General features: G+C 38.1%; 1 protein-coding gene across 1 annotated transcript; it reads left to right on the top strand.

Annotated features, from left to right (window-relative positions):
* The first annotated feature begins 78 nt into the window (after window positions 1–78).
* Window positions 79–25,495, top strand: FAN1 (FANCD2 and FANCI associated nuclease 1). The gene is made up of 14 exons (XM_054837410.1): window positions 79–219; window positions 843–2,257; window positions 6,811–6,951; window positions 7,982–8,177; window positions 10,473–10,706; window positions 11,194–11,325; window positions 12,466–12,574; window positions 13,298–13,417; window positions 15,767–15,931; window positions 16,930–17,098; window positions 21,140–21,243; window positions 23,828–24,022; window positions 24,414–24,542; window positions 25,257–25,495. Exons 2-14 carry the CDS (start codon window positions 964–966, stop codon window positions 25,392–25,394), a joined length of 3,126 nt encoding a protein of 1,041 aa, XP_054693385.1. The 5' UTR covers window positions 79–219; window positions 843–963; the 3' UTR covers window positions 25,395–25,495.

Raw genomic sequence — 25,495 nt, 5'->3', positions numbered from 1 at the left:
TCGGCGATGCATTGCGCTGGCCTGGCGGCGGGGGCGGACGAGCAGCAGGCCGCTGCGTGCCGTGCCGCAGGGCGGGGCCTGCTGCCGCCGGGGCCCCGCCTCCCGGGACGGACCTCGCGCGTGCCGTGGCCGTTGAGCACTGCGCCTCGCGCGCGGTCCGCCCCCCCACTCACGGCCCCTGGCCCGGCCGCGGCGGAGAGACGCTGGGCTACGGCCCTGGTGCGTGGGGAAAGGCAGGGAGGGCGGCGGGGCGGGCTGTGGGGGGCTTCGCCAGGCGAGGGGAAGGGAAGGCGGCAGCGCCAGCGGGGGCGGGCAGTAGCAGCAGTAGGTTCAGAAACGTGAGGCGCCGCCGTCCTCGTCGGGAACGCATCGAGAGCGCGCGCAGGGCACCGTGCGGAGCGGCGTGGCCTGCACGGAACGGGCCCGGGAGAGCGCGGCCGGGCCGGCGCGACGTCCTTTGAGAAGCGCCACCAGCCATCAAGTGTGCTGCGAGCCACTGCGCCGGTGTTTGGTATGCGTGTGCGCATCCCGTGTGCTCTGAAAGTGGAGGTTGGCACCAAAAAATAGTATGACTATGAATAGCAAACTGGCAAAAGTTAGAGGCCTTGACTATATCCTTACACTGAATCATTGAATTTTATCTCAAGTTTTCATTTACATCAGCGAGTGAACATAGCATTTAAATAGAGTGTATAGTAGTATTTCCATTTTTTAAACCATTCCTATGAAGCCAGCTGCAGTGCTCACAAACACAGGTTTTATTTTTTTCTTCTACACTGTTCTGTCTGCATTTAGTACCTTGGGAGATATTTCATTCAATATCTTTTTTTTTTTTCTTGAAGGCATGTCAGGAATACAGATGAAAAATGCAAAGCCAAGAAAAGTCTATTTAAGTATTACAGAATAAGGAAATAGGGCCTGAATGAACTTGCCTGTGCCATGTAAATGCTTTGAAGTTTTGTAATGGCAGAAGCTAGGTCTTCAGAAATTAAAAGATCCCGAATAAGTTTGTCACTCAGTAAAAAGAAGAAACAAAAAGGAACAACAAAAAAAGTGGAAGAGAAAGGAACACCATTTATACCTTCAGCATCCTCCTCTATTACTTCCTTTTTTAACAATGTTCCCCCAGCCAAAATTACCTGTCCCATGTGTGGGCAAATGGTGCCAAGATATGGAATAAATAAGCACATGGATGAAACATGTCAGAAAAACCATAGTGAGATTGGCATCGAGTCAACACTCAACTCTTGTAGGAATGAGAGTCCCCCAGCTGCAAATGTGAACAATAATTCCAGTTCATATATTTCAAAAACCCTCTTAAATCTAGAAACAAGTCCTCCCAAAAGCAGTTTATGGAAAACAGAACGGAGTGCAGCACAACAGTTTAGTCCTTATTTTAGCAATAATCATTCAGTCTGTAGTGTTAACAATGAACCACAGGCTCAAACAGTTAAAATAGTCTCTTTGGGAACCTTGTCATCTAAACTGTCCAGAAGGCGTTGTATCCAGGGAGGAAAACAGATTGTGTATAAAGAGATCAACTCTTCACCTCCAACTGCTCACGATACGTGCAAAAGTGCTGCAGCACAGGATGATGATGATATTTATGCTGGGCATAGTTCTCAGAAAGAAAATCAGCTTGCTCAGAGAGAGCACCAGGAACAAAACTTTTCAAAGAAGGAACCTGATTTTCAAGAAGAAATAAAGAAATGTAATGGAAAAGACCTTGTGGATATTATTCAGGCATCATTACCAACTGATAATGGCAAAGGGTTACCAATTGGTACAAGGAGCACCAAAACAGAAAGTAGATCTGAAGGTGTGATACTTAGTCCTGATAAATTTGAAACACGTCTAGCCATTTATACTTCAGCAGAGCTGACCAATAGTTTGGAAGTCAAGACTCAGCCTCACACTCAGGTTATTCCTTCTTCCAAGACAGGGGAGAACTGGGGTACACAAAATCGCCTTAGCAAGGGTGATGTGCAGCTACTTCCTGTGGAAGTTTGTGAAAGCTTTAAAGATGAGACTAATCACACTTTGTCAGAAACTATGGAAAAGGTAGAATTTCAGAATTCCATTGGGGACATTTTAGATAAAATAACTGAGGTTAGCTCTGTGCCCAGCTCTCCTGGTCATCCATATTACCTCCAGAATTTTTTAGTGGTGCTGCGAGCAGTCTTGGAGAACGAAGATGATGTCAGACTCTTTGATGAGCAAGACATGAACATTATTACTAAGTTCTGCAAATTATCAGGTATATATATTTTTATTAATATATTTTCACGTTACATAGTTTTATGTCAAGAGAGCTATACCAATGGGCAATTTAACTTGATAAATCCCTTAAGGGAAGAAGCTCCTTTTCCTCAGGAGATGTATCCCTCAGTGGCTTCTTGTAGGTAAACTTTCCTAATGTTGCTTTAATTGAAAGTAATGATAAATAGTGGAGCCTTGTAAGAAACAAGGAAAAAATGATTATGTATATTTCTGGGGTTTTGGATTTTTTTTCCCCACTATTTTAATGCTATTTTGAGAACCTTAAGTCAATTTGCTGCTGCATTTAAACAGGTTCCCAAGGAAGGAAACTTGTAGCACAGAGAAAAAGTATCAGTTAACACCAAGCTTTTGATGATTATTACCTATGGAAATTCTACAAAACGGGGTCATGAAGAGGCCTATCTATGCTGGATACATAAACCTTGAAAAACTACTTCTGAAGTGGCATTTGTGAGCTTTGATTCAGCACATTTACAGATTACTTTCATGCTTGGTGTGAACGCATGGTTATCCCTGTGATCATTATCCTGTGTTTAGAATGCTAGTTACTAATTAACAGTCATTTTCTTGTAGGTTGCTTAGTACTTTTAACTCCCATTGATTTCAGTAGGAGCCAGAATGTTGGAGTCTTAAGCCCTCTATATAGACAAAATTAAAGTTGGACATGTCTGAATCTCATACTCATATGACTTTTACAGTAGGCACATGGTAGAAGTGATGCAAGGTAAAACTAACCCTCCAAGTTACTATGTATGTTTATAACTTGTCTTAAGCTGTAATTATGAGTAGTTTTACCAGCACTTGAGCTGCAAACTTGGAGCATCAAAATGGAAATAAGCTTATAACAACTTCCAGAAAATTTGTATCTCAGATTATTTTAGGCATAACCATTTCTATTGTTTTAAGCTACTATGGTAACATACAGTTGTGTGACAAAGTCCTTTTAGACATGCTGATACATTCCTTAAAGAAAATTGAGGCAATGCATATCTGTTTCTCTAGGAAGTACTTAAACTGTGGTGGGACAATCTCAGAAAGTCATCTTTGACTTAAGATCTTCTTCCAGAGTTTAGCAGCTGGAAAGGACCATCTGAACATTCTTCATTTGCCCTAGTGGAAAGGTCAGCTGAGCTAACTCAAACCACCTTAAGAGATGGTTGCTAAAAAGGTAAAGAGACTGCAGAGGAGAACGTAGGGCTCTAAACTTACAGGTATTTCTGCTGTGATTACCTGATCACAGTTATGCTCTTACTTATTATAATTACAATTATATTGTAATAATTACAACTATGCAGTAACACCAAACATTTTAAAACATAAAGAATAATACTAACATAAGTTATGAAAATACTGTAAGTAAGATGAGATCCTAACATAGGACTTTGTTTGTCAGGGAGCAGCAAGAATAGACTACTCTGCATGGGAAGATGAGCCAGGAGCCAAAGGGGACAGGCAGGGGCCACATCCTTTCCTCACCTGCACAATGTGGGCACAAGCCCACGTGTGCCCAAAGAAGAGCAGAGTGGATCCAGTGCCAGTACTGCAGTCAGCCATGCTCCAGTGGTGGCAGGTCTTCAGGCAAGTCTGTGGTGACCAGGCAGGTGCAAGGTGAAGCCAAGCCAGCAAGGCATCTGGCTGGGCACTGGCATGCCACAGCAGAGCTTAGGCAAGAGTGCAGGCCACCAGCCTGAGCCTAAGTACAGCTCCCGATAGATTAGGGGGAGGCCCTGACACAGCCTCACGCAGTAATTCCCAGCTGCCTGTGCCCAGCTTACACAGCTGCACCATATCAGAGCTGACCTTGAACACAAGCAGCCAAACCTGTGGGGGCTGGGATGGGGTTGCAGAGCTTTTTGGTGCACTCAAGGCCATAAGAATATTAAAATAGTTAATTTTCTCCACCTAAATGTATATACAGTGACATCTTGGAGCTTGGTAAATCTTTGTTTATGTTGTGATAGTTAAAAAGGGAATATATAAAGAAAGAATAGAATATAAGCAACAAAACTCTTGTTACTGCCTCTCTGAGGCAAGCAGTAGATGCGTATCATTTACATCCAAAGAAGATCTAGGAATAAACTTACAGTTAGGTCATTAGTGGATGCAGGCTTAGGCTACTTTGACAAATACTAAAAGAGACGTTCAGGGTACAGCTTCCTTATTTCTACACTCCCTTCTCTGGAAGAGTACAACACTGATCAGTAATTGTAATTTGTTCTGTTAAATAAAGGAAGTGCTTGTTTCTTTTTCAGTAGTGTGATTTCAGTATTCACCTCTCACGGAAGTTCACAATACAGAAAGAATTGTTGCAAAGTGGTGCTGATAAATCCGTATCTGCACTGACTACTAGAGTCGCAAATGAAACAGTCTCACTTTGCAGGGTAGGAAAAGCACAGTGAATCAGCTATGAGAAGTGATTGGATAGCATCAAGTCAATAGGTAATGAATTCTGGACAAGTGACAGATGGATGTCTTTACCTTCAAGAAATCTTAGAGTACTTTAAAAGTTCAGGTGGATGGGTTATCTGTTCCACATTAGAAGTTTCTACCCAAGCAAGTGTTGTCTTTCAGTTACCATAACACAAAAAAACCCCACACACCTGCTTAATACCATAAAGTTGCTTGAACATAGTTATTCTCCAGTATTTCATTATTTTCTGCTAAAATGTCTGACATTCTTCAGTGAGTTCTCTCTAATGCTTATTGTGAAATGAATGATATTTTTAAAAGGATTAAATGTGAAGCAATCCTTCCTTCCTGCCCAGTTTGCTCAAAAGTTGGATGTAGAGTACTGCCAATTTTTTAAGTACTGGAAACAGCAAATAAAAATAGGGAAAAGCAGAGGTGTATACATAACAAGTAATCTGCAGTGCAATGTCAGGCTTTGTGCTCAAGATGAGATCTGTCTGAACTTAGGTGTGATATTAAAAAAAAATTTTTTTTGTATTCTCCATGTTTAATTTCATCGCATGTTGCAGTTGGAAGAATTTAAATACAAGCACATAGTTGTAGTGTCACTACTTAATACACTTTGAGAAATCCTTCCAACTTTCATACAACAGAAGAATCGTATCTGAGAAACATTGATTTATAGTCACCAGTGGAACTGAGGTACAGAAAACTGAACAAGGAAAAATAATATAATTGTTTCCTGTTGCATTTTAATGAATCATAGAGGGTGAACTTTTCTAAGATCTTCTGCATCTTTTTGCTGATAATATTTCAACTTAGAGCAAATTTTTTATTTCAGTGATACACCTGAAACTTTCTTAAGAACTACAAAAGAAAAAAAAGCGCCAAAACCTTCAAAGGTAAAGCACTGCAGAACAGGATGCTTAAGAAGCAATTAATTACTTGCGCAATACCTTTTTATTCTTCTATGTGTCATTCAGATGCTTTAGAGAGAAGGCAGTCCTCACATGCCTTTACTGAGTGGATTGCAGCCCTAGTTTGGGCAGTTTCCATGGTCTGGAGAAAGGATGTTGATTTGTTGTTACTTGACCTTCTTCCTTTTTCCAGAGTTGTAAAAACTGGAGTTAGACTTCAAAGAAGTTATAACCCTACAGAGAAAATGACAAGCTTATGCATCTGAATGTAGTTCTCTCAGTGAATTGATCCTGGAAACATTCTATTAAAAAAAAGGCTGAAAAAGTCTTTTTAAGGAGAGGAGAATAGTTAAATAAGCATGTAGAAGTTAACTGCCATTTCTTAAATGTATCTAGGTCAGGTAGTGTTTCAGTGTCTGTTTTTATTAATGATCAGCTTCAGTTCAGCAGCAGCAGACAGGGATAAAAAACCTAGAAGTTAATGAGGGATTAATTAAGTATTCAAAAGGGCGCTGAATGTAGTAATAATAGCCAGACTATTTTCAGCTAAGATTTAATAAGCTATTTGGTTGAATTTCAGCTTTGTTAGTATTTTAGAAGTATTTTAGAAAGGTTATTTTAAGAGAGCACTTCCCTGATAAAAATCGAATAGTTTTTTTCCCCCTTGTTTTCAGTAGATATATTATTAAAGTTAAGCTTATCTTTGGAAAAATAAGAATCTGAAGACTACTACACAGAGAGGTATTCTGTGATTATGAAATCATTCTGTCAGACTACAGCTTCTCTTGTTCCCCAGCGTCAAATAGTTGATTATTGAATGAGTGTTAAAGAAAGCAGAAAGACCTGTGTAACATCACAATATGCAAAGTTTGAAAAATGAAGTTGTCTTTTCCTAGAAAATAAATTATTTCTTAAGGGGTAAGCATGTCCAAAATGTATTTTAGCAATGCTCTTTAGCTACAAAATACATTGTAATAATTTGTACCTACAAAACTTAAAGATTCTAATGAGCAATAATTACTTGGAAAGGTAAGTTCTGGTATTTTACCGATTCTGCTCGTAGGACATGGGCAGATTTAAAATGTGTTTTAGAGGATATCTGCATCAAATTAATTTTTCTAGGTAAAGTAGTGATTATGGGTAGTACTGTGTTATAGAATTTAATTTTCTTTTTATCTTTCCCTGCTTTAAATAAAATTTGCAGTTGGTGGGCAGAAGTTATATGTGAGACTTTTTCAACGCAAGCTGAACTGGTTAAAGGTGAACAAAATAGAGTATGGAGAGATAAGTATGGATTTGTCACCAATAATTGAAGAACTGGCTGAAGCCAGATTTCTGCAAACAGGTATGGGCAGCTTTAATAAACGTTAAAAATATTACAAATAAAATCTACAGTTGTGTCATGTTAGAGTTTAATGCACTACATGCTCATCTGTACCTTGAGAAGAAAATTAGAGGAGCAGAATAAAGGTTTCAGGTAGATGAGTTGTGTTGTGTTACATTAATAATAAAAGCAGTTAGTGCAAATTAGGTAATAGGGGGAGCTAAATAAATGTCAGGGCTATAGGTGCAACAATACACCTTACTTGCCCTGACCAGCCTCATCTCAGACCCTGACCTGTGCAGCCTATGTGTGTTGGTCCAGGAGCTCTATTTAATACCCTTCAGTACTGCCCTGAGCTGCCTTGCAGGCACCCTGTCCTTGGCCTTGTCCATCCCTGGCTAGCTGGACTCCAACCACTGCTGTGGGTGTTTTGTTTCCAGTCTTGTCTGTGGCCGTGTACTGTGGATGGATCTCAGACGCAAATTGTAGTCTTGCCTCTAGTCTTCGTCTGGCTCATCTCTTAGATTGACCCTGGACTTCATTCATCATCATGCCTTTTCTGGGGTTGCCAGTGGAATCTGTTACCAGGACTTTGATCTGCCCATTCTGTTCATTTATGGTGGGACAGCACCAGGGTTGGTGAGGACACTGCCAGTGCTGTGGTCAGTCTTGACTCCTGGCTCATTCCTGCTTGTCGAGTAGCTCTGCTCTTGTAACTCCCGTGGCAGCACTTCTTTTTGCATTGGGCAGAGTTTTAATCATCAGGAAGACAATTTTTTTCTGAATAGCATTTGTTTGTAGTTCAGCAGAATTTCTTTACTTTTGTTTTGAAGTTGCAAGGGTTTTTTTTTTTTTATTATTCCATTCCTTCAAAATGGACCTGTGAAGAGAATGAATTTCAAGCTGAACCAGCTAGCATCGATAATACATGTCTGAAGAATCTAAATCATTAGATTAGTACTAGGTTATATGAATTTACTGTACTTTGAGCTATTGCTTGAGTGTATATGTATAGCACATAATGAATATATGTGGATCATTCTACTTTTAGAATCTGAACTGGAAGACCTGTGTGAAGGGTTGGATTTGCTTTCAGTGCCTGAGCTAAAAACATTGGCAAAGATCTTTCACTTGCCAAACCCAAATGGTCAGAAACAGCAACTTGTGGATGATTTTCTGAGGTTGGCAAAACAACGTTCAGTCTTCAGCAGGAGTCAGGCTGGTATTGGTACAGTGATTTTAAAAAGGTAACTCTGTTTATAGTTACATTTTGCAGGTGAATGCAAGTTATGCTTCAAAGAACTCAAATCTAGATGCCTTTTGAAGAGAGGAATGCATTTAGTAAATTTATGAATAAAAAAGAGCAGCATTACATTTTGATTCACATTGTGTCAAACAGAAGGGTAAATATTAGACTTTTTTTTAAACTATGTCATGCTTTTCAGCTGTGGGCATGATTATCTGTCTCAAAAGTTACTCAGTTATACAGAGGAGCATTTCTGAATTTAAAGCAAAATCAATGCAGAAAAACGTCTAGGAAGACAGGGAAAATCATTACCTATTAAAGCAACTATCTGATGTTCGTTTGCTGGGTGAGCTCTTTTAGTAGAATCAGAGGGTAGCAATAATCTCTTTTTTTGTGATTGACTTTGTACTTTAGCATAGAGCCTCCTTTTCAGCAATACTTTTAAAGGGAAAAGATTGTTTGCTTGACAAAGTGTTTGTTCTTTCCTGTGAATTTTTTAACTGTGGCTATCACAAGGCTGTATATCAGATGCCCTTGACTTCGGGTTTTAGGGTGTCATTCTGCCCTAATATTGATTACAGCATTACCATTCTTGGTGTTTAGGGCTGCATCTGTAGCTAGAACATCCACAAAAAGTCTAGGAATATGTACTGAAGTAATAGCCAGGGTACTGGTGCCAGGGTGCAAATCAATTCTGGAGTTTATAGGCTTTCATTTGCAGTTACCTCTCTTAGTCACTAATACCAAAAAGTAAGTAACTGTCTGAATAATAATGCATAAAAACAAAGGTTGCTTGTCTAGCAGTTAGCTTGTTTAGTAGGCTGGAAATCTATAGTCTGAACTTGGTAATTCTGGAATCCTTTCTCTACAAAATGTAGGTTGGGTAGAAAGCTGACAGACACCAGTATGTACTGCATTTCCTTCAATAACATAATTTGTCTTTCTTGTGGTATTCTTTTTCAAATGAGAGAGATATAAAGCTTTGTCAAGTTTTGCATAGCTATGTCTATTGGACCAATATCCCCCCTGAAATCTATCCTGTGATTCTCCACAAAATTCCTTGTACTAAAAGGGGTGTAGTAGTGGAAGAAAAACTTTAAAATCATCCCTCCATGAAGAATTGTTACATGAATCAACAAGGTCATCTTTCCTTATGCCAAAAGAGAGGCCTAATGCTAGCTTAGAGCTGGGAGGTTTGTGTAGTATGGTTAACTTCTTTAAAATAGATTGATATGGTCTTTGTTGTTTTCAAAATACAACAGGAGCTCTAGTGGTTCCCATTCTGTTAAAAATAGTATTTCGTACTGGTGTCACTCTCTCCAGTAGCACTGCACTTCATTTGGTCCACAGGAAAACAGGTAAAGTGATGATAGTCACAGCCATAATTATTTTGTGTTAGAGGATGTTGGGACTTTGTGGTAAGTAAGGATGTTTTAATTTAAGGAGTTGCAGTTGTTTCCTCATTCTAATCCAGGTATAGAAAACTTCAGTATAAAAATACTTTGTATCACTTGAGATTTCATTTTTTCTCTTTGATACTAGATATTTGAACTATGTGCCACTGCCTGATGCATAATTTGTATAAATATCTCTAACAGAAACAAAATTGTTTTCAGAATATTAGCTTAAACTATACAAAGTAAGGCTAGGAAGGAGTGTGTTCAAGAAATAGAAAGGAAAGCTGGGAAAATCCGTTACATTCCAAAAAAGTCCTTGGCACTTGTTTACTCTGTATTCCAAGAAAAGAGGCTGATGGTTACTTGCTGGGCCACATCAACTTTGGGAATGTAATGCTGTAGTTGACAGCTGAAATACTAGTTACCCCATGAGCTCAGAGCAAATCCTTTTTTAAATCCGTGCTGTCCTGTGGACAAGTAACAGAAATCTTGTCTTGTATGAAAAGGCTGGATGAAGATGTGCTAATGGAGATACCTAAAACAAGGGATCTCAAATTGTGGTCTGTAGACATTGCCCTAACAGCAAACCACATCTTGTTGCTTGTTGGTACTGCCTGGCTTAGCAACAGGAGTGGCTGCACCCAAAGGACAGTTAGTTCCAATTCTATTCTGCCTGAAGTTTGGCCCTTAAACGTTTTATTAGTTAACACATTTCTTTGGCTTTTCACTGCTTTTACATGCACTATATAGTTTCTCAAGGTGCTTCTTTCAAGGAAAATCAAGTTCACACATTAATGACTTGAAAAAAAATAATGTTTTCATACTTCATTCAGCATATTTGAATTTTTGTAAGTGATGGTAAAACCCATTTGTTATGATAATTTTATTTGTCCTTCCAGGGTGAAGGAGCTGGCTGGAAAATCTGTCAGGGTCTGTAAAGGCCCTCGAGCTGTCTTTTCTCGAATTCTGCTGCTATTTTCACTGTCTGAGTCCATGGAGGATGAAGAAGCTGGTAGTGCTGGTCAAGGCCAGCTCTCCACAGTCCTTATGGTAAACATGGGGCGTATGATATTCCCCAGTTACACTGTAAATAGGAAAAAACAGGTCTTCCAGGACAGAGAAGATCTTATCAGGTAGGGGGAGCTTTGACAGTTTGGAAATCTTTATATTTCTAGAAAAGCTTTACTGCAGTACTTGCGTAGGCAAATAAGAATTCATCATGTAGAACTCCAGATGTAAATAGGTAGATTTGCAATGATTTTAAATGCATTTTCGTATCCAAGTAGGACTTGTAATTCACAGTGGCTTCCATTTTCAACCAAAATAGCATATTTATTTACTTCATGATTTGCTGGTGAAAGTTTCTTCATTTGCTGTGATGATTACTAGAATGGACTCTGAACAAAAAAAATACATTCTCTGCTTTATAAGTAGTTTTAAGCATAATGTACCCTGCTAGTGTAAACTCTGCTGATCCTACAAGATTAATAATAAAGTTGGCTGCATTGTTCAGTATCTTTGAAGATGGAGTTTTTAAAAGGTATTGTATGGAGGAATTGATTTCTCTTAACTATAAATGCTTTTTGAGCCTAATATAGTCATTATGTTTTTTTCCCTTAGGTACGCAACTGCTGCTCATCTGTCAAATGATATAGCCACTGCAATGGTAAATGGGAACTGGGAAGAAGCTAATCATCTATATATGTGTGCTAAAGAAACCTGGAACGAACTGAAAAACCACCCCTCTTTGAGGTAGTAAACTAGAAACTAGCATAGTGTTCATATGAAACTATTAAGTGTATTATCTTACTTTTGGTACTTTTGAGAGAGGCTTATACACTAGTGATATTATTCAAGCCTGATAAATTTAGAAGCTTTAATGGTCTTGAAAGCTTTGAACTTCCTGATTGTTTGTTTAGCTTTTAAGTGATTGTATGAAAAAGCCTTTTTTATAAAACCTTGGGAATGAATTGGTAGGCATGGATAAAGCACTAAAACAGTTCTGTTCTATGTGCCAATGCAGGAGAACAAGAGCCTTATTTTTCCCTTGTCATACTTTGTTTTTATGGCTTTTAGACAAATAGTAATAAGCAGAATTTAAAATTCACTGTGAACAAAAGAATGTTGCAAATGTTATGGGAAAACATACTGGGTTATTCCTCTCTTCAGACTGCAAAGTGGGTGTCATTCAGGAAACGTTACTAAAGATCTGAGAACTGAAATAACATGTATTGTTTTTGAAAATGTCCTGCATCAGGTTTTCTTTCAATTATTTTGTTTTCTGGCTTAATGATACACCAAAAGTTAAAGTCTTATGTTTGGCATTATATTCATTTTCATGGCAAATGATTTAAAATAGTATTCATAGAGGTTCATTTGGAGGTCTATTTCATTTCACACCGAAGACAATGGAAAAATCTATTTTGGTTTCAGTAAGACATTCAAAAGACGTTGTCTTGAAACATAGAGGTGCCTACGCAAAAGATGTTAGTTGTCGTTTATGGCAGGAAATGCCTATTTTAGCCTTTTTCTCTTGTTCAGATGTGTTTCTAAAGTTCACCTTCTGACTTACAAGAACAAGTTGGCAGTAACAAAATACAATGTAATAAATTATTGGTTTGCATCTGATGTGAAACTTATTAACTAATAATTCCACTGCTGTTGAAACCAAAATATGCTGTGCATGTGCAGCTTGCATCTGCTACCTCAGCTAAACTATTTTCTTACCTTTGGGTTCTTAACTTTGCAGCAGGGATACTCATTTCAGTTCAAATTTTATATATAAGGCATTTAATTTTTGTAAATGCTTTAGGTATAAGTATTCTTAGTAAGAGAATTTTAAGAATTTAAATTGCCATCATTAAATTGATCTGAGCTGCACTTATCTTTCAGCTATCACAGAGTCTTACCTGAGTATCTGCGACATTTCACAGTTGGCTGGGTGTATACAAGAATCCTGTCTCAAGGTGTTGAAATTTTGCAGAGACTTCACATGTATGAGGTAAAAGTGGTGAAGTGAATAGGAATACGTATTTAATGTAGCATTGTATATCAATTTACACTTCTGATGTGGCTGGAAAATGATGATAATAATTGCCAGGACTTGCTACAGTTCTCTTAGGTTACTTTTAAGGAAAAAGAGCCTTTTTTTCCTTGCTGCTTTAGAAAGTTTTAAATTGTTTTGATTTCTACTTAATGCTTTGGAGATTTACCATATGTAATATACCATAAAACTGTTGCTGAGACATTGTTGTTTTGTTATTTAAAGATATACGTGTTACCCTAGATTTTGTTATTGCTTTTAAACAAGAAAATCTTGGAAGAAAAGTCTTCTATGAAATCCCTGCCTCTTCACCTTAGGAGCTAACATCTCCAAAGGCCTCTGACTTATATGTTAAAGCAAACCAGATTATTCTGTGAAAGACTTAGCCTCTGCAAAAAGGCAACAAGTAATATTCAGGTCTTTTTCATCTACAATAAGGAATACAGAAAGGACAAAAATATTGTATTTTTGGCAGCTAACCTTTAAGTTTACATAAAAATATCTCTATTCTAGAGTTTTTAAGATATACCCATGCACCTGAATACATTGGGTGCTGCAGTAAAAATGGGGTTTGGATTGTGCAGAGACAGAGCTTTATAGTACCCAGTAATTGGAAGGGAAAGTGACAAGCTAATTATATAATAAAACTCAATTAATAAAGATATAATCCTGTTGCTACAGGAAGCGGTGCAGGAGCTGCAGACTCTTCTGTCTCAGGATGTGTATTGTACTGACTGCAGAGGGCGATGGTGGGATCGCCTAGCTCTGAATTTACATCAGCACTTGAAAAACACTAAGAAGGTATTTTCACAACTGCATGCAGGAAAGCTGGAAACACTGTGGTCATTGTCTGAAAACATTTAAAAAAATATGTCATATGAGAAGAACAGTGAGGTGGGCTCACCTAAAAATACAGATATTGGTAGGAATCCCAAGGTCAGGCAACCAGTTTCTCCTAAGAAATTGACTATTGAGTATGCCCTCGTCCTCGGCTGGCCTGCTTTTTTCTGTTGCACAGAAGAACACCGTTTGACATGAAGGACTGTATGGAGTTACCAGGCAGCAGCTTCCTTGCTGTTCTGTCTTATCAATTTGCCTAATGTGTGAGAAGCAGAGAAATTTCTTGCACTAAACACTTCTGCTTCTGAACCTGAGTCATGATGAGGCCATATCTGGAATAAAAAACACAAACATGATCAGAAGGAGTTTTTTAATGTTCTCAAACAAAAAAATAAGATAATTAAGTCCTTGGCTAACTGTTGCCAGTGGGGAGAAGGTTGTCTTCTATATCTGGACCAGTTTTGGTGTGGAGTTTCTACTGTAAGGGGTCGAGCAGTAGACAACCCCATTACTAATCTGGTACTTGTACACAGCTCTGGCAGGGTTATCAGTCTTTAACAGCAAATTTAAACTGTTCCCATGGTTCTACAAGAGAAACTGTAACTGACCACCTTTAGACTGCTAAAGAATAACATTAATGATTTTAGATAGCATGTATTACAGGCTATGTTCATCCTGGTCTGTTTAAATCTCTTAGGAAGGCAGAGGAGGAGAGAAGAGGTTTTGAGGTAATCTTAGCTTTTGCTGAAACTTTGCCCTCTTCCCTTCCAGTAGGAAATACACATCAGTAGGGTGTGGTTGTACAAGCAAAACGCATTGTTTGTGCAGTGGGTAAACTTGCCAGTCTCAAGTCTGAATGATGCCGTTCAGGCATTTAGTAACACCTGTACATGGTGAGCGGTCTTTTGAGTTTCCTAAGTGATGAGCTGGCATGTAGCCAAATGAGAGAAAAATAGTCATATGGGAATGGCAAGGATTGTGTGCAAGGATTATTGTAAATCTCTGTAGAACTTTCTGGCATCTCTGGAAAGATTTCCACAGCAGAATATAAAGGAGCCAGAGAAAACTGCAAGCTACAGTACAGGTTGTGCCTTTGAATTCCTTGTGAGTCAGCACCAGCTTTTCACAAACTTTCTTTTGAAGAGCCACAAGGCATAGAAGTCACTAACTCGTTTTAGGGCTCAGTTGCAGTTCGACAAATTTTCTGTGCAAGAAACAGCAGGTGGTAGTTGTATCAGCTGCTGGTCTGAGGATTTATAAGGACAGGAGATTATGTCCATTTTTTTGTTACATACAAAGGAGAAATATTGTCAATGATTGAAAATGGAACTCTGTAGGACTGTTTAGGTCACAGTGAAGTATTGGCAGACTGAAAATCAACTTTCACCTAAAAGACAAAGATGATCAATCCAGTTAAACACACCTAAGATACCTGAATAATTTAGCAATGAAAAATAAAGATAAAAAAAAGTTTTAAGTCCAGGAACAGTAGCAGTTGTAGAGTTATTTTAAATAAGCAGAGAATGACTTTTTTTTTTTTCCTTGGGTGTTGCTTCCTTGCCTCACTAAAGCTATTGAGAATTGGGATTAAAATGCTCATATTTTTTGTTGTATTTTAATTCTCTAAGTCTGTTAAATGGAAATAATATCATAGGCTGTCAAGCATCTGCAGTTGTCTCTTCTGCATCTTATACCTCCATATCAAGCTTTTTCCAGATTTGGAATTAGAAGTTGTACAAAAGAAGAGTTAGTCTCAGTTCCTTATTTAAAAATCAGGACAAAGTGCCTTCCTCAAGTCACAGAAAGAGAATATGTCAGAACCATGATTTGAATTCATTTTTGGAGTCCATATTTAAGCCTGGATGTTCTTCAGTGCAGTAATGCATTGGTCTAAAATTCGTTCTGTATGTATATTCTTGCACAACTGATATGGTCGTTCTGTTCCTGTATTATGCGCTGTAAAAAGCTGGCTTAAAATATTAAACTGATTTACCTTAGAATCAACTCTTTTTTCTGGTCACTTATGCAGAATTTACACTTCCTTAATCTTATATTGATCAGTACAAATGGAGAGTAATTTCTTTTTACTGTAGTAGTGCAAATTTGAATCCAGAAGCCTACTAGTGCAAAATATTACTTACTAGTTAGAAATTCAGTACATAAGTAAGAAAGGTGGCCCTGTCTTACATGCTGTTTTTTACATTCACATTTTTGTGCTCCTTAAATCAGTTAGTCTTTTGGGCTTAGTAAGAACAGACAGATGTGAATAGGTCTTTCTAAATTATTCCTTGTTGTCTTGCTGTTCACAAGGCCATTGACTGCATTAGAAATGGGCTGGCAGACCCATTTGTACGTACTGGGCATCGTCTCTCTCTCTACCAGCGGGCCCTTCGAATCAGAGACTCGCCAAACTGCAAGCAGTTTAGATGCCTGTTTCATGATCTGCCAGTCATAACTGTGGAGGATGTGACACATGTGAGTAAAGTTGCTGGTGGTTTCTGGGAAATAACAACTCATGAGGTCTTTTTTTGTTCTGACAAGAAAAAATAACGTGGGAGGCTGTTGCTATGTGCTATGCAGCAGCCTCTGACTTACTTGTTCTGCAGGAAAACGAATACAAATGGGGTTCTAAAGCAAAAGCTGCTTGTAAACAAATATTTCTACTTATTAAATAAATGGTCAACTTCTTAGCTGAAGTTAGTCAGCTGTACTGTTTTAAATTGCATTGCTTTACTGAATATGTGTTATGAATCTGATCAGCTATAAACTCCACTAATTTACCAGCAGCACTCTCAGAACCTTCCTGTCTGAAGAGTCTGATCAAATCAGTGCATTGCCTCTGGTGCCTTCCAGGACAAGCATTCTGTGTGTAAGAAAAAATAATAGTAACCTTAGCATGTTGTCAGCATTAGGTTAATGGCTCAAAAAATGCAAGGTTTTTATAGTAATCTTTGGGAGTTATGCATTCTAAGTATGTACTATGCAAATATGGAATATGATGCATCTATATCATATTGGAGTGGATTTTTTTTTTTTTAGCTCATTCTTTTCCTTCCTGTTGCAAAGATAATCGTGTCTGGGCAGAGTGAGAGCAGAGCCTCACTTTCTCTCTCAGCCTCGTCACCACTTACCTCCCTACAGTCCTTCTTTTTCTCAGTCCAGAATCGGTCTCCTCAGTCATCTGTATTCTTTCTGCCTAGTCCTGCATATAGAAAGACTACATTCCCATCTGCCCAGGATTTTTGCTGGACTTTTTTTTTCTGAAAAATTTGCCAGTTTATAAAAGCTAAACACAATGATTTCAAGGGAATGGCAGGTTAAATTTTATTCAGTTGATTTTTGGAAACAAGTCAAGTTATGGTTTTAAGAAAACTGAAAAGGAGTAATGTGTGTTTTAGGAGAGATTCAAATACCTAGGCTAAAGCTTTTTAAATATGATGCTGGAAAGTAACTACTTCTTTTAATGTGTTCAGGTTACAATCAAAGGAAAGATGTGTCCTCAAATGGGAATGGGAAAATCTGTATTTCTAATGGAGGATATTGGTGATGAAGAAGGTGATGAAGACTTCAGTGTATCCACAGTCATGTGTTCAGTTGAGGAGCTGGCGCTAACTCATTACAGGCAGAATGGTTTTGATCAGGGTAACAGTAACTTTTTTTTTTTTTTACAGTAAAATAACTGTGGGAGTAAAGAACCAACTTACTAAGCAGTTTAGTTAATATACCAGTTTTAGCTGATTTCATTAGATCAGTTTTTAGTCTGATTCTGTTTCCTTCCCAAACAGCTCTAATATGTAATTTCCTTACCAAAATGCTGTAATTCCACCTGACCTGCTTCCTGGCCTTTAATTATTTGCTGTCTTTATATACCTAAGGTGGTTTTGAAATGTGTTAGGAAAAACCCCAATGTTTCTTGTTTATCTCTGTAGAAAATCATTTACTTTGCCTTTCTTATCAGTGAACAGCTGTTTTATTTGTTAGGGGTAAAATGCTAGCAGTGTCATTTAAGGGAGTCATTAAGAAAAGGTGAGCTTCCACTGATTTTTGGTGCTATATGAACATGAAAACAGTATATACAATAGCAAGACACTTAGCAACTTCTTATGAAAAGGCTTGATTGGCAGCTCTATTAGTAGTTGTTCATATATTTTTACAACTTAAGAGCTGTGAAAAACCATGGACAACTAAGAATACATAGGTCTGTTTTACAGGAAAAAAGCAAACTACAAAAAGGTAGGCAGGTTATATTTTTTAAGATAAAATTTGTATTTTTATATAAAATATATATGTTAATATAATTTTATATTATTGATATGTTCCCAAATACTGTTGCAAGAAAAGTGGCCATATCAGAAAAGAGTAAACAGGGAGGTGACAATATTTAGAATTTGGGAGAATTGTGCTGAGGTCCCAGTGGATTCCTCACTCCCACCCACTCACCATCAGTCATCTTGGCTGGTCGCTCCGTACAGCTTCTGAGCACACAATGGCCACGTGTGATTCAGTGGGCGGACTAAGGAAATAGAGTGCCCAGGCCAGCACCCCACACACACCCCAACACATGCCACACGCACGCACACGCTCTCTCTGGAATATGTATGATCTATCATACGTGTAGAATACGTACACACTATACTATAGAATAACATAGCATATATTCTATTATCTATATGTATTATATGTAACATTACATATAATATAATATGTAACATATTATACCAATAGATTAGTAACAGAAAATATATCACAGAGTAGCTGAGGTTGGCAGGAGCTCTGGAGGTCATCCTGTCCACCCCAGCTGCTCAAGCAGGGCCATCGCGAGCCAGCTGCCCAGGACCTTGTCCAGCTTTTGAGACTCTCCGAGGATGGAGACTCCACAACCTCTGTGAGCCACCTATGCTGGAGCTCGGTCACCCTCACAGCAAAAAGGTGTTTCCTGATGTTCACACATATATATACACACACACACACGCACGCACGCACGTATGTGCATACATATATGTGTCTCCCTGTGTTCACATATGTATATACGTTCATACATGTGTATGAACACATGTATATGAACATATATGCATATGTATGTTCATACACATGTACAAACACATACATGTATGAAAACATACATGTATGAACACATATATATATGCAAACATAGGGAGACACGTATATGTATGACCATATTATATATGAAGATCAGGAAGCACTTTTTTACTATGAGGGTGACTGAGCGCTGGCACAGCTAGCCCAGAGAGGTTGTGGGGGGGGGGTGTGTACATATGTGTACACATATATACATGTGTTCGTATCAACATACTCATATATGTATGTTCACATATATAAGACATATATTTTTGGTCTAGTTGAGGATGTCCCTGCCCGCAGCAGGGGGGTTGGAACTAGATGATCTTTGAGGTCCCTTCCAACCCAAACCATTCTATGATTCTATGATAATATATACAATGTGTACATATGATGATAATACAGTAAATATTATTTAGATAATATGAATATTCCAATAATATAAAATTATAAATACACTATAAAAATAAATATATCACCATTATAAATAATAATATATATTATAAAATATGCAAGATGTAATTATATGCTATAAATATATATGCACACAATGTTGTTACTACATTTTATATTATCAATATTATATAGTAATATAGATCATATATAGTCTGACATATAACAAAAATAGATGATATGAGATATAATGTGTATTAACTAATTTATATATGTATATGTAGCGCATATAATAATAGTATAATAATGTAGAACATCATTGTGAATTTTTATACATAATACACAATTATATGCTATATGGTATAAATATATACAAATATATTTATAATTACATATGAAATATTTAAATAGTTACATTATTATGGTATACTATATTACGTATTATATACTATATGTTACATGCTACCTATTCTTATTACTGTATGTGACATATAAGAAATATATTTTTGTATGTATTTATAATATATATAGCATATGTGATATATGCATTCCTGTACTGAGTTTGAGTGGACGGAGTTAATTGTCTTCATAGTAGCCCATATGCTGCTGTGGCTTAGATTGGTCACCAGAGCAGTGTTGCTACCACACGGCTGTTGTGGCTGTTGCTGCACAGTGCTTACACAGCAGCAAGGCTTTTGCTCTCCCTGCAGCAAGCAGACTGGGGGTGGGCAAGAGGCTGGGAGGGGACACAGGCAGGACAGCTGACCCCAACTGATGTTACATGTTAGTGTATTCCCTACCATAAAATGTCACGCTCTGCAGTAAAACGGGGTGGGGGGAGAGTGGGGAGGGGGGGTGGTGGTGGAGCTTCCGAAGTAGCTGTTGCTGGGAGACTGGCTGAGCACTGGTCTGCTGGCCAATGATTGCTTTTGCATCACCTTTTTTTTTTTTTTTCTTTCTCTTTTTTTTTTTTCTTTCTCTCTTTTCTTTTTCCCCCTCATCACTTAGTAAATCAACCTTATCTCAACCCTTGAGGGTTTTGTTTCTTTCTTTGTCTTCCTCACTTCTGCCCTTCCAGTTGTCTCCCACAGCCCGCTGGGGCAGGAGGGGTCGGCAAGTGACTGGGTGGGTGGGCTTAGCTGCCATCCAAGGTCAACCCACCACAATTTTTTTAAATATCTAAAAAAATATGTGCGTGCATGCATGTGTATAGATATATGCACATATACATTCATTTCAATATATATAAATGCATGTACATATAGTATATATACATGTATACATATGTATACATGCATGTATATCTACATATATGTGTATGTATATTACATATGTGTACTTATATATGTATATGTACACACAAACATATACATATATATACACACGGGAGTGTATGTATACATATTATCCCTCTATTAAAAACAAAAACCACACCCAACACCAACCTTCATGGGCTGATATAAAGACGATAAGTGACAGGGATTAAAAAAAAAAAATGCAAAGCACAAATAAATTGTGTGTGTGTATATATATATAAAAAAAAAAAAATAACACCCCGGTTTATATTACACGTATATGTACATGTATACATACACATGTATCTGTGTACATGTATGCATATACATTTACAGGTACACGTATATGTAAATGTAATAGAAAAGTTTTCATATATACAAACATTTTGTTATTAATATATTACATTTTTAGTATATTAGCTAGGCATTAGTCTGCTGATGAGTGCTTTTTGCAGCATATACATATGTATACATACATATACACATATGTATAGCTCCATATACATATATCTATACATGAATGTGTATATGTATAATATAAAACATTTTTATATATAAACATGTTGTTATTAATACATTACTTTTGTGTGTAAAAATTAAAAATGTGTATTTAATAATATAATATATTTATAATTGTGAAAGTTAGAACAGTAAACCTTATTCGTGACAGGACATAGTAATTTAATGCTACATTGTAAATGAAGGCCACTAGCCTGGAAATAGAAAGCATTAGCAAATTGTGGAAGTAATAAACTGCATTTACAACTTGATGATGTCACGTTAGTGCTTACTGACCTCAGCTGTGTATAAATCTGAACATAGCATGTTTGTTTTGGTACATGATGATTTAGTACCTCTTCATATGAGATTGCTGTAGAAGTTAATGTTTCCAATGTCATTACATTTTGTCCTCTAGGTATTCATGGGGAAGGCTCAACATTTATTACCCTGTATGGTATGCTGATGTGGGATATCATTTTCATGGATGACATACCCGATGTTTTCAGAAATTCCTATCAGGTAGTTTTGAAAGGCTTGCTTTAGTTAATTTCTTTACCCATTGCTGTAAATTCTTTAACCATGTTAAAATTTTATTTGGGAGGGACTTGGCAGCCAGATCTTGGTGTTTGCTTGGTTTTATTATTTGTTATATTGGGTTTATTACTAAAGGGCTCCTCGGTAACTAATTGCTATATGTCTGGATTGACTGTCAGATAGGGTGGGATTCATCTGGCTAAATGCATATGTCCTGTAGCTGAACTCACTGGTAAAAGTTTCCTTTATAGTCAGTGGAAGAGCACTACTATACCATAGCATTGTTCATCTCATTTGAAGATGATGCATTCCATTAAAAAAAAAAAAAAAAAAAAAGTTTCTTTTCAGTAGCTTTTAAAGGGAAGTTACATTTTTTAAACTCAGGTTTCTTACCCCCCACCCACTCCACCCCATGGATATGCTTTTGGGATCATCCTTCCTTTTTGTCAAACAACCAATCAACACTACACCCCCCCCCCGACAACTCCCTACCACATCCTAAGATTAATAATTCCAGGTGATCTTGTGGCTTTTAGCTAAATGCTCTACATCCTACAAATTACAGCTAGAAAGAATTTTAGTAATTGCAATTAGAAAACTTGATCACTTAGTGACATTTGCTAAGAAAACCCTAAAAAGCCATCTCAAATGTTGTAGCGCTAAAAAAGGCCGGACAATTGTCATCTTCATTCCACCTTAACCCATTGCTTCTAATTGGAACCCCGGCCAAGAGGTAGACCAGCCAGTGCTGTCCTCTTCCTTAACTGGATTTATTTGTACTTCTTTAGGAAATTAAAGGTTTACATCAGTATGAGATATCTTAGGTAGACATTTCTTCTTATTTTAGAGGTGAAACATGCAGGGTTTTCTTGTGTCATCATCCCCCCCTTTTCTTTATTTTTCTTCCCTGGTATGAAGTAGAAATCCTGGTGGCTGAGTTGAACACCACCTGGTGGTTTTGGAAATGGCTGTCTCCCTAATTAGTGACCACTACAAATACCTCTTTTTAGTTGGCAGAAAGGGAGAAACATTCCCTCAAGGTCATCCTTACATAGTCCTTTAAGCAAAGGATGTAAAAATGCAGCAAATCAAACAGTAAAATTATTTTATTAGGCTAAGAGGACTAAAGTCAAAACTTACAAATATATAAGTCGTGCTCTGTCCACTAATCTGAAGTTTAACCTGGGTTGTGGTTTTTTTTAAATGATGTGGGCATGGATTATGAATCTGTGTACAGTCATGGCTTGAAATAATTTAAGTCACAAGGACTTGATTATAAGGATGTTCTTGGTTATATCCTTGGAGAGTGACTCAGTGATGAAAGTAATGGCTATTGTTTGAAATGTCTTTTACTACTTGATTATTGTGTTCATTTGCTCACATAAATTTTGGGTTGACTACTGTTTGCAGAAAGAACTGAGATATGGTTGTCCTTCTTGCATTGGAATTTTGAGGTGAGACATGAAGGCACTTGCAGGCTCATAGACAGGACAGGAGGGAGCCTGCCATAGGTCCAAAGGCCATACAGATACTGTGTAAATGGAATTCATACAAATAACGCTTCTTGTGGCATATCTGCTCTTCTTGTAAGATGCCGTGACTCTATGAATGTCACGTTAAAAGCAGGTATTCTTTGTCAGTGCAAACTAGCATTTACCGCAGAGCTTGCCTTTCTAAATACATTTCCTTTTATATAAGCTTGTATGCAGATTACACCTACTTAAAAAAAGAAAAAAAAAAAAAAACCAAAACCCACAAAACACCCAAAAATCTTGTATGTTTGTGTGTTTATAACAAGCCCAGTATTTAGCGCTCATTTGTAATTTCTTTTTTTTTTTTTAAAACTACGTATTAATGCAAAGCAAAGCTATCATGAGCCTCAGGCATGAACAAGGATAAGGTGAAAGCTCGCTCCTGATTGTCTCAGTCATTCCTAGGCTGTATTTTTGTGGGATTAGCTGTGGCAGCAATTTGTGTAAGGCTGAAATTTGCCATTTTGTAAGCGGTCTGCATTTCATTTTGAAAAGCTAGAATGGCGCTCAGCTACCACTTGATAGCCTTTTTCAGCTATGTTCAAAATTGAGTAATTGCTGCAGTGACTTTACACAGTAATGTGTTCAGCACTATGCATAAGGCACTCCGCTTTTAGGCAGCTTGAGTGATGATACTCCCTCCCCAGTTTCATTGCTGCTTTGTTCTTCTCACCACAGACTGCTCACTGAGCAGTCTTGATACTGATTCCAAAGCCTGACTAGAATAGTACTGCTCAGAGAGTTAGGAGAGCACATAGCTCTTTGTAGTCTGTAAAAGGAACCCTCTGTCTAGAGGTGAAAAGCCAACAGAGCTCAGGCTAGGATGTAGCCAGCGTTTGTTGCACTGGTGTTACAATATATGCACAGCTTTTGCCATTTAATAAAGGTTTAGGTAGTGGACATCTTCAAGTTAAATCGACTCAGTGTTTGAGTGAATTTGTAGTCGAGATAAGAAAAATATGAAGTAGAGCATTGTCATTCTTGGAATCGCTGCTTTGCTTGCAGCTCCTCAGAGCTGTATTTACCTTTTTATACAGACGTTCCCCCTGGATTTATACACTGACAGCTTCTATGAGAACAGAAGAGATGTCATTGAGGCCAGACTCCAGCAGCTTCATATGGCTTCCTCGGAGACACTGGCAAAGTGGATTGCTGACATCTGGACCACTCAGGAGGGGAAAGCCTCAGCACTCATTAGCTGGGGGCGTTTTATTTCCCTCCAGCAAGTTCAGGTAAGTAACCGTTGTCCAGAATGGGCGCTGTGTTTGATTAGGCTTGCCATTACATCACGTGTGGCCACAGTGTGCTCCCAGTTTGTACCAAGGCACTGAGCCAAGACTGATGGTGAGTGGTGGGAGGGAGGAACTGTGTGGGGACTTCAGCGCAGTGCTCCCTAATCCCAAGTACCTTTAGTCTTTTCTGATGTGGTCACTTTTCCTGCAACAGTAGTTGGGAACACTGCAGGGAAACTGCTGTAGATAACATCTACTTCAGTTTCTTGTTACACATGACTAAACAAAAAGCTGAGCTGGGCCATAGAATATTCTTGTGAGAGTGGGGAAATGGCTGTACAGGAAATAAATTTTTTTTTAAAAAAGCCAACTACCAAAACTTCTCTTACAGAGCCTTGTCTCTTGCCTTGGAGGAGTGTTCCTGAGCGGTGTTTTTAGACGACTTTCCAAAGATCTACGCCATTGCAGAGGGGGACTTCCTGACCTGGTTGTGTGGCGTACTCACACTAATCACTTTAAGGTATATTTGGACATCACAGAAATACTGAGTGCTCAGCTGATCTTAGCCTTAGTTATAAAACCTTCCAGTTGTCAGTCCACACAAACTGTATTTTCCTGTTGTGGTGGAGTTAAACCTGTTTCTCATCTGTCAGCAGCTGCAGCAAGTAGTGGGTGATTGATTGTTTATCTGCTATTTCATCGCATTTTGCTGTGGCTTTAATGGGCAATGAGACTACAACAACTACATCTGTCTCTGCTACAAAAATTGACTAACAAAAAAAAAAAAAACCACTGTTTGGTTCTTGCATGGTAGTGGAATTAGGTACCAAGAGACTATTGGACATCTCTCAGCTGCTGGAGCAACTTGTTACACATTTATAAAACACAGCTGAATAGCAGAAGTTAGTTCTCTAGAACATCTGAATAAGTTGCTGTCAGTATCAGCTGGAGCAGATGAGGTTGCAGATGATCAATTGTTAGAGTATCTGGTATCTTCATTTACTAGTGCTTCTGTCTGTGTTTTGGTGGATATTTTCCGTATAAAATTTCATTCTCTTGCAGTTGAACTTTTAACATGAGTTAATAACTCAGCACCCACTGGGCCTTCCGTTGTGCTAAATCTGTATTATTTTTGTTGCAAATAACAGCCATAAAAGAATACTTAGTCTGTGGGAGCTAATGATCTTTCAGTTCCTCCACAGGCACACTACTAATCATCCACATTTCTTTGTAGCTGGTGGAAGTGAAAGGTCCCAACGATCGCCTGTCCCACAAGCAGATAATCTGGCTGAGCGAACTGAAGAAGCTGGGTGCTACAGTAGAAGTTTGTCACGTGCAAGCCATTGGAGGCAAGAGTAAACGCCTCAGTTGACAACAGAGGTCTTGATTGTGTGGGTAACTTGGGTGGTTTTAAAGGAACTGTCATGACACACACTACTGGCTGCTGCTTATTAAAAGTAGTTTCCTCTAAAA

Source organism: Grus americana, chromosome 10 (genome assembly GCF_028858705.1).
Source record: "Grus americana isolate bGruAme1 chromosome 10, bGruAme1.mat, whole genome shotgun sequence".
NCBI classification, from domain to species: Eukaryota; Metazoa; Chordata; class Aves; order Gruiformes; family Gruidae; genus Grus; species Grus americana.
The sequence above is the reverse complement of the archived record's forward strand: the minus strand, read 5'-3'. Positions and strand labels throughout refer to the sequence as shown.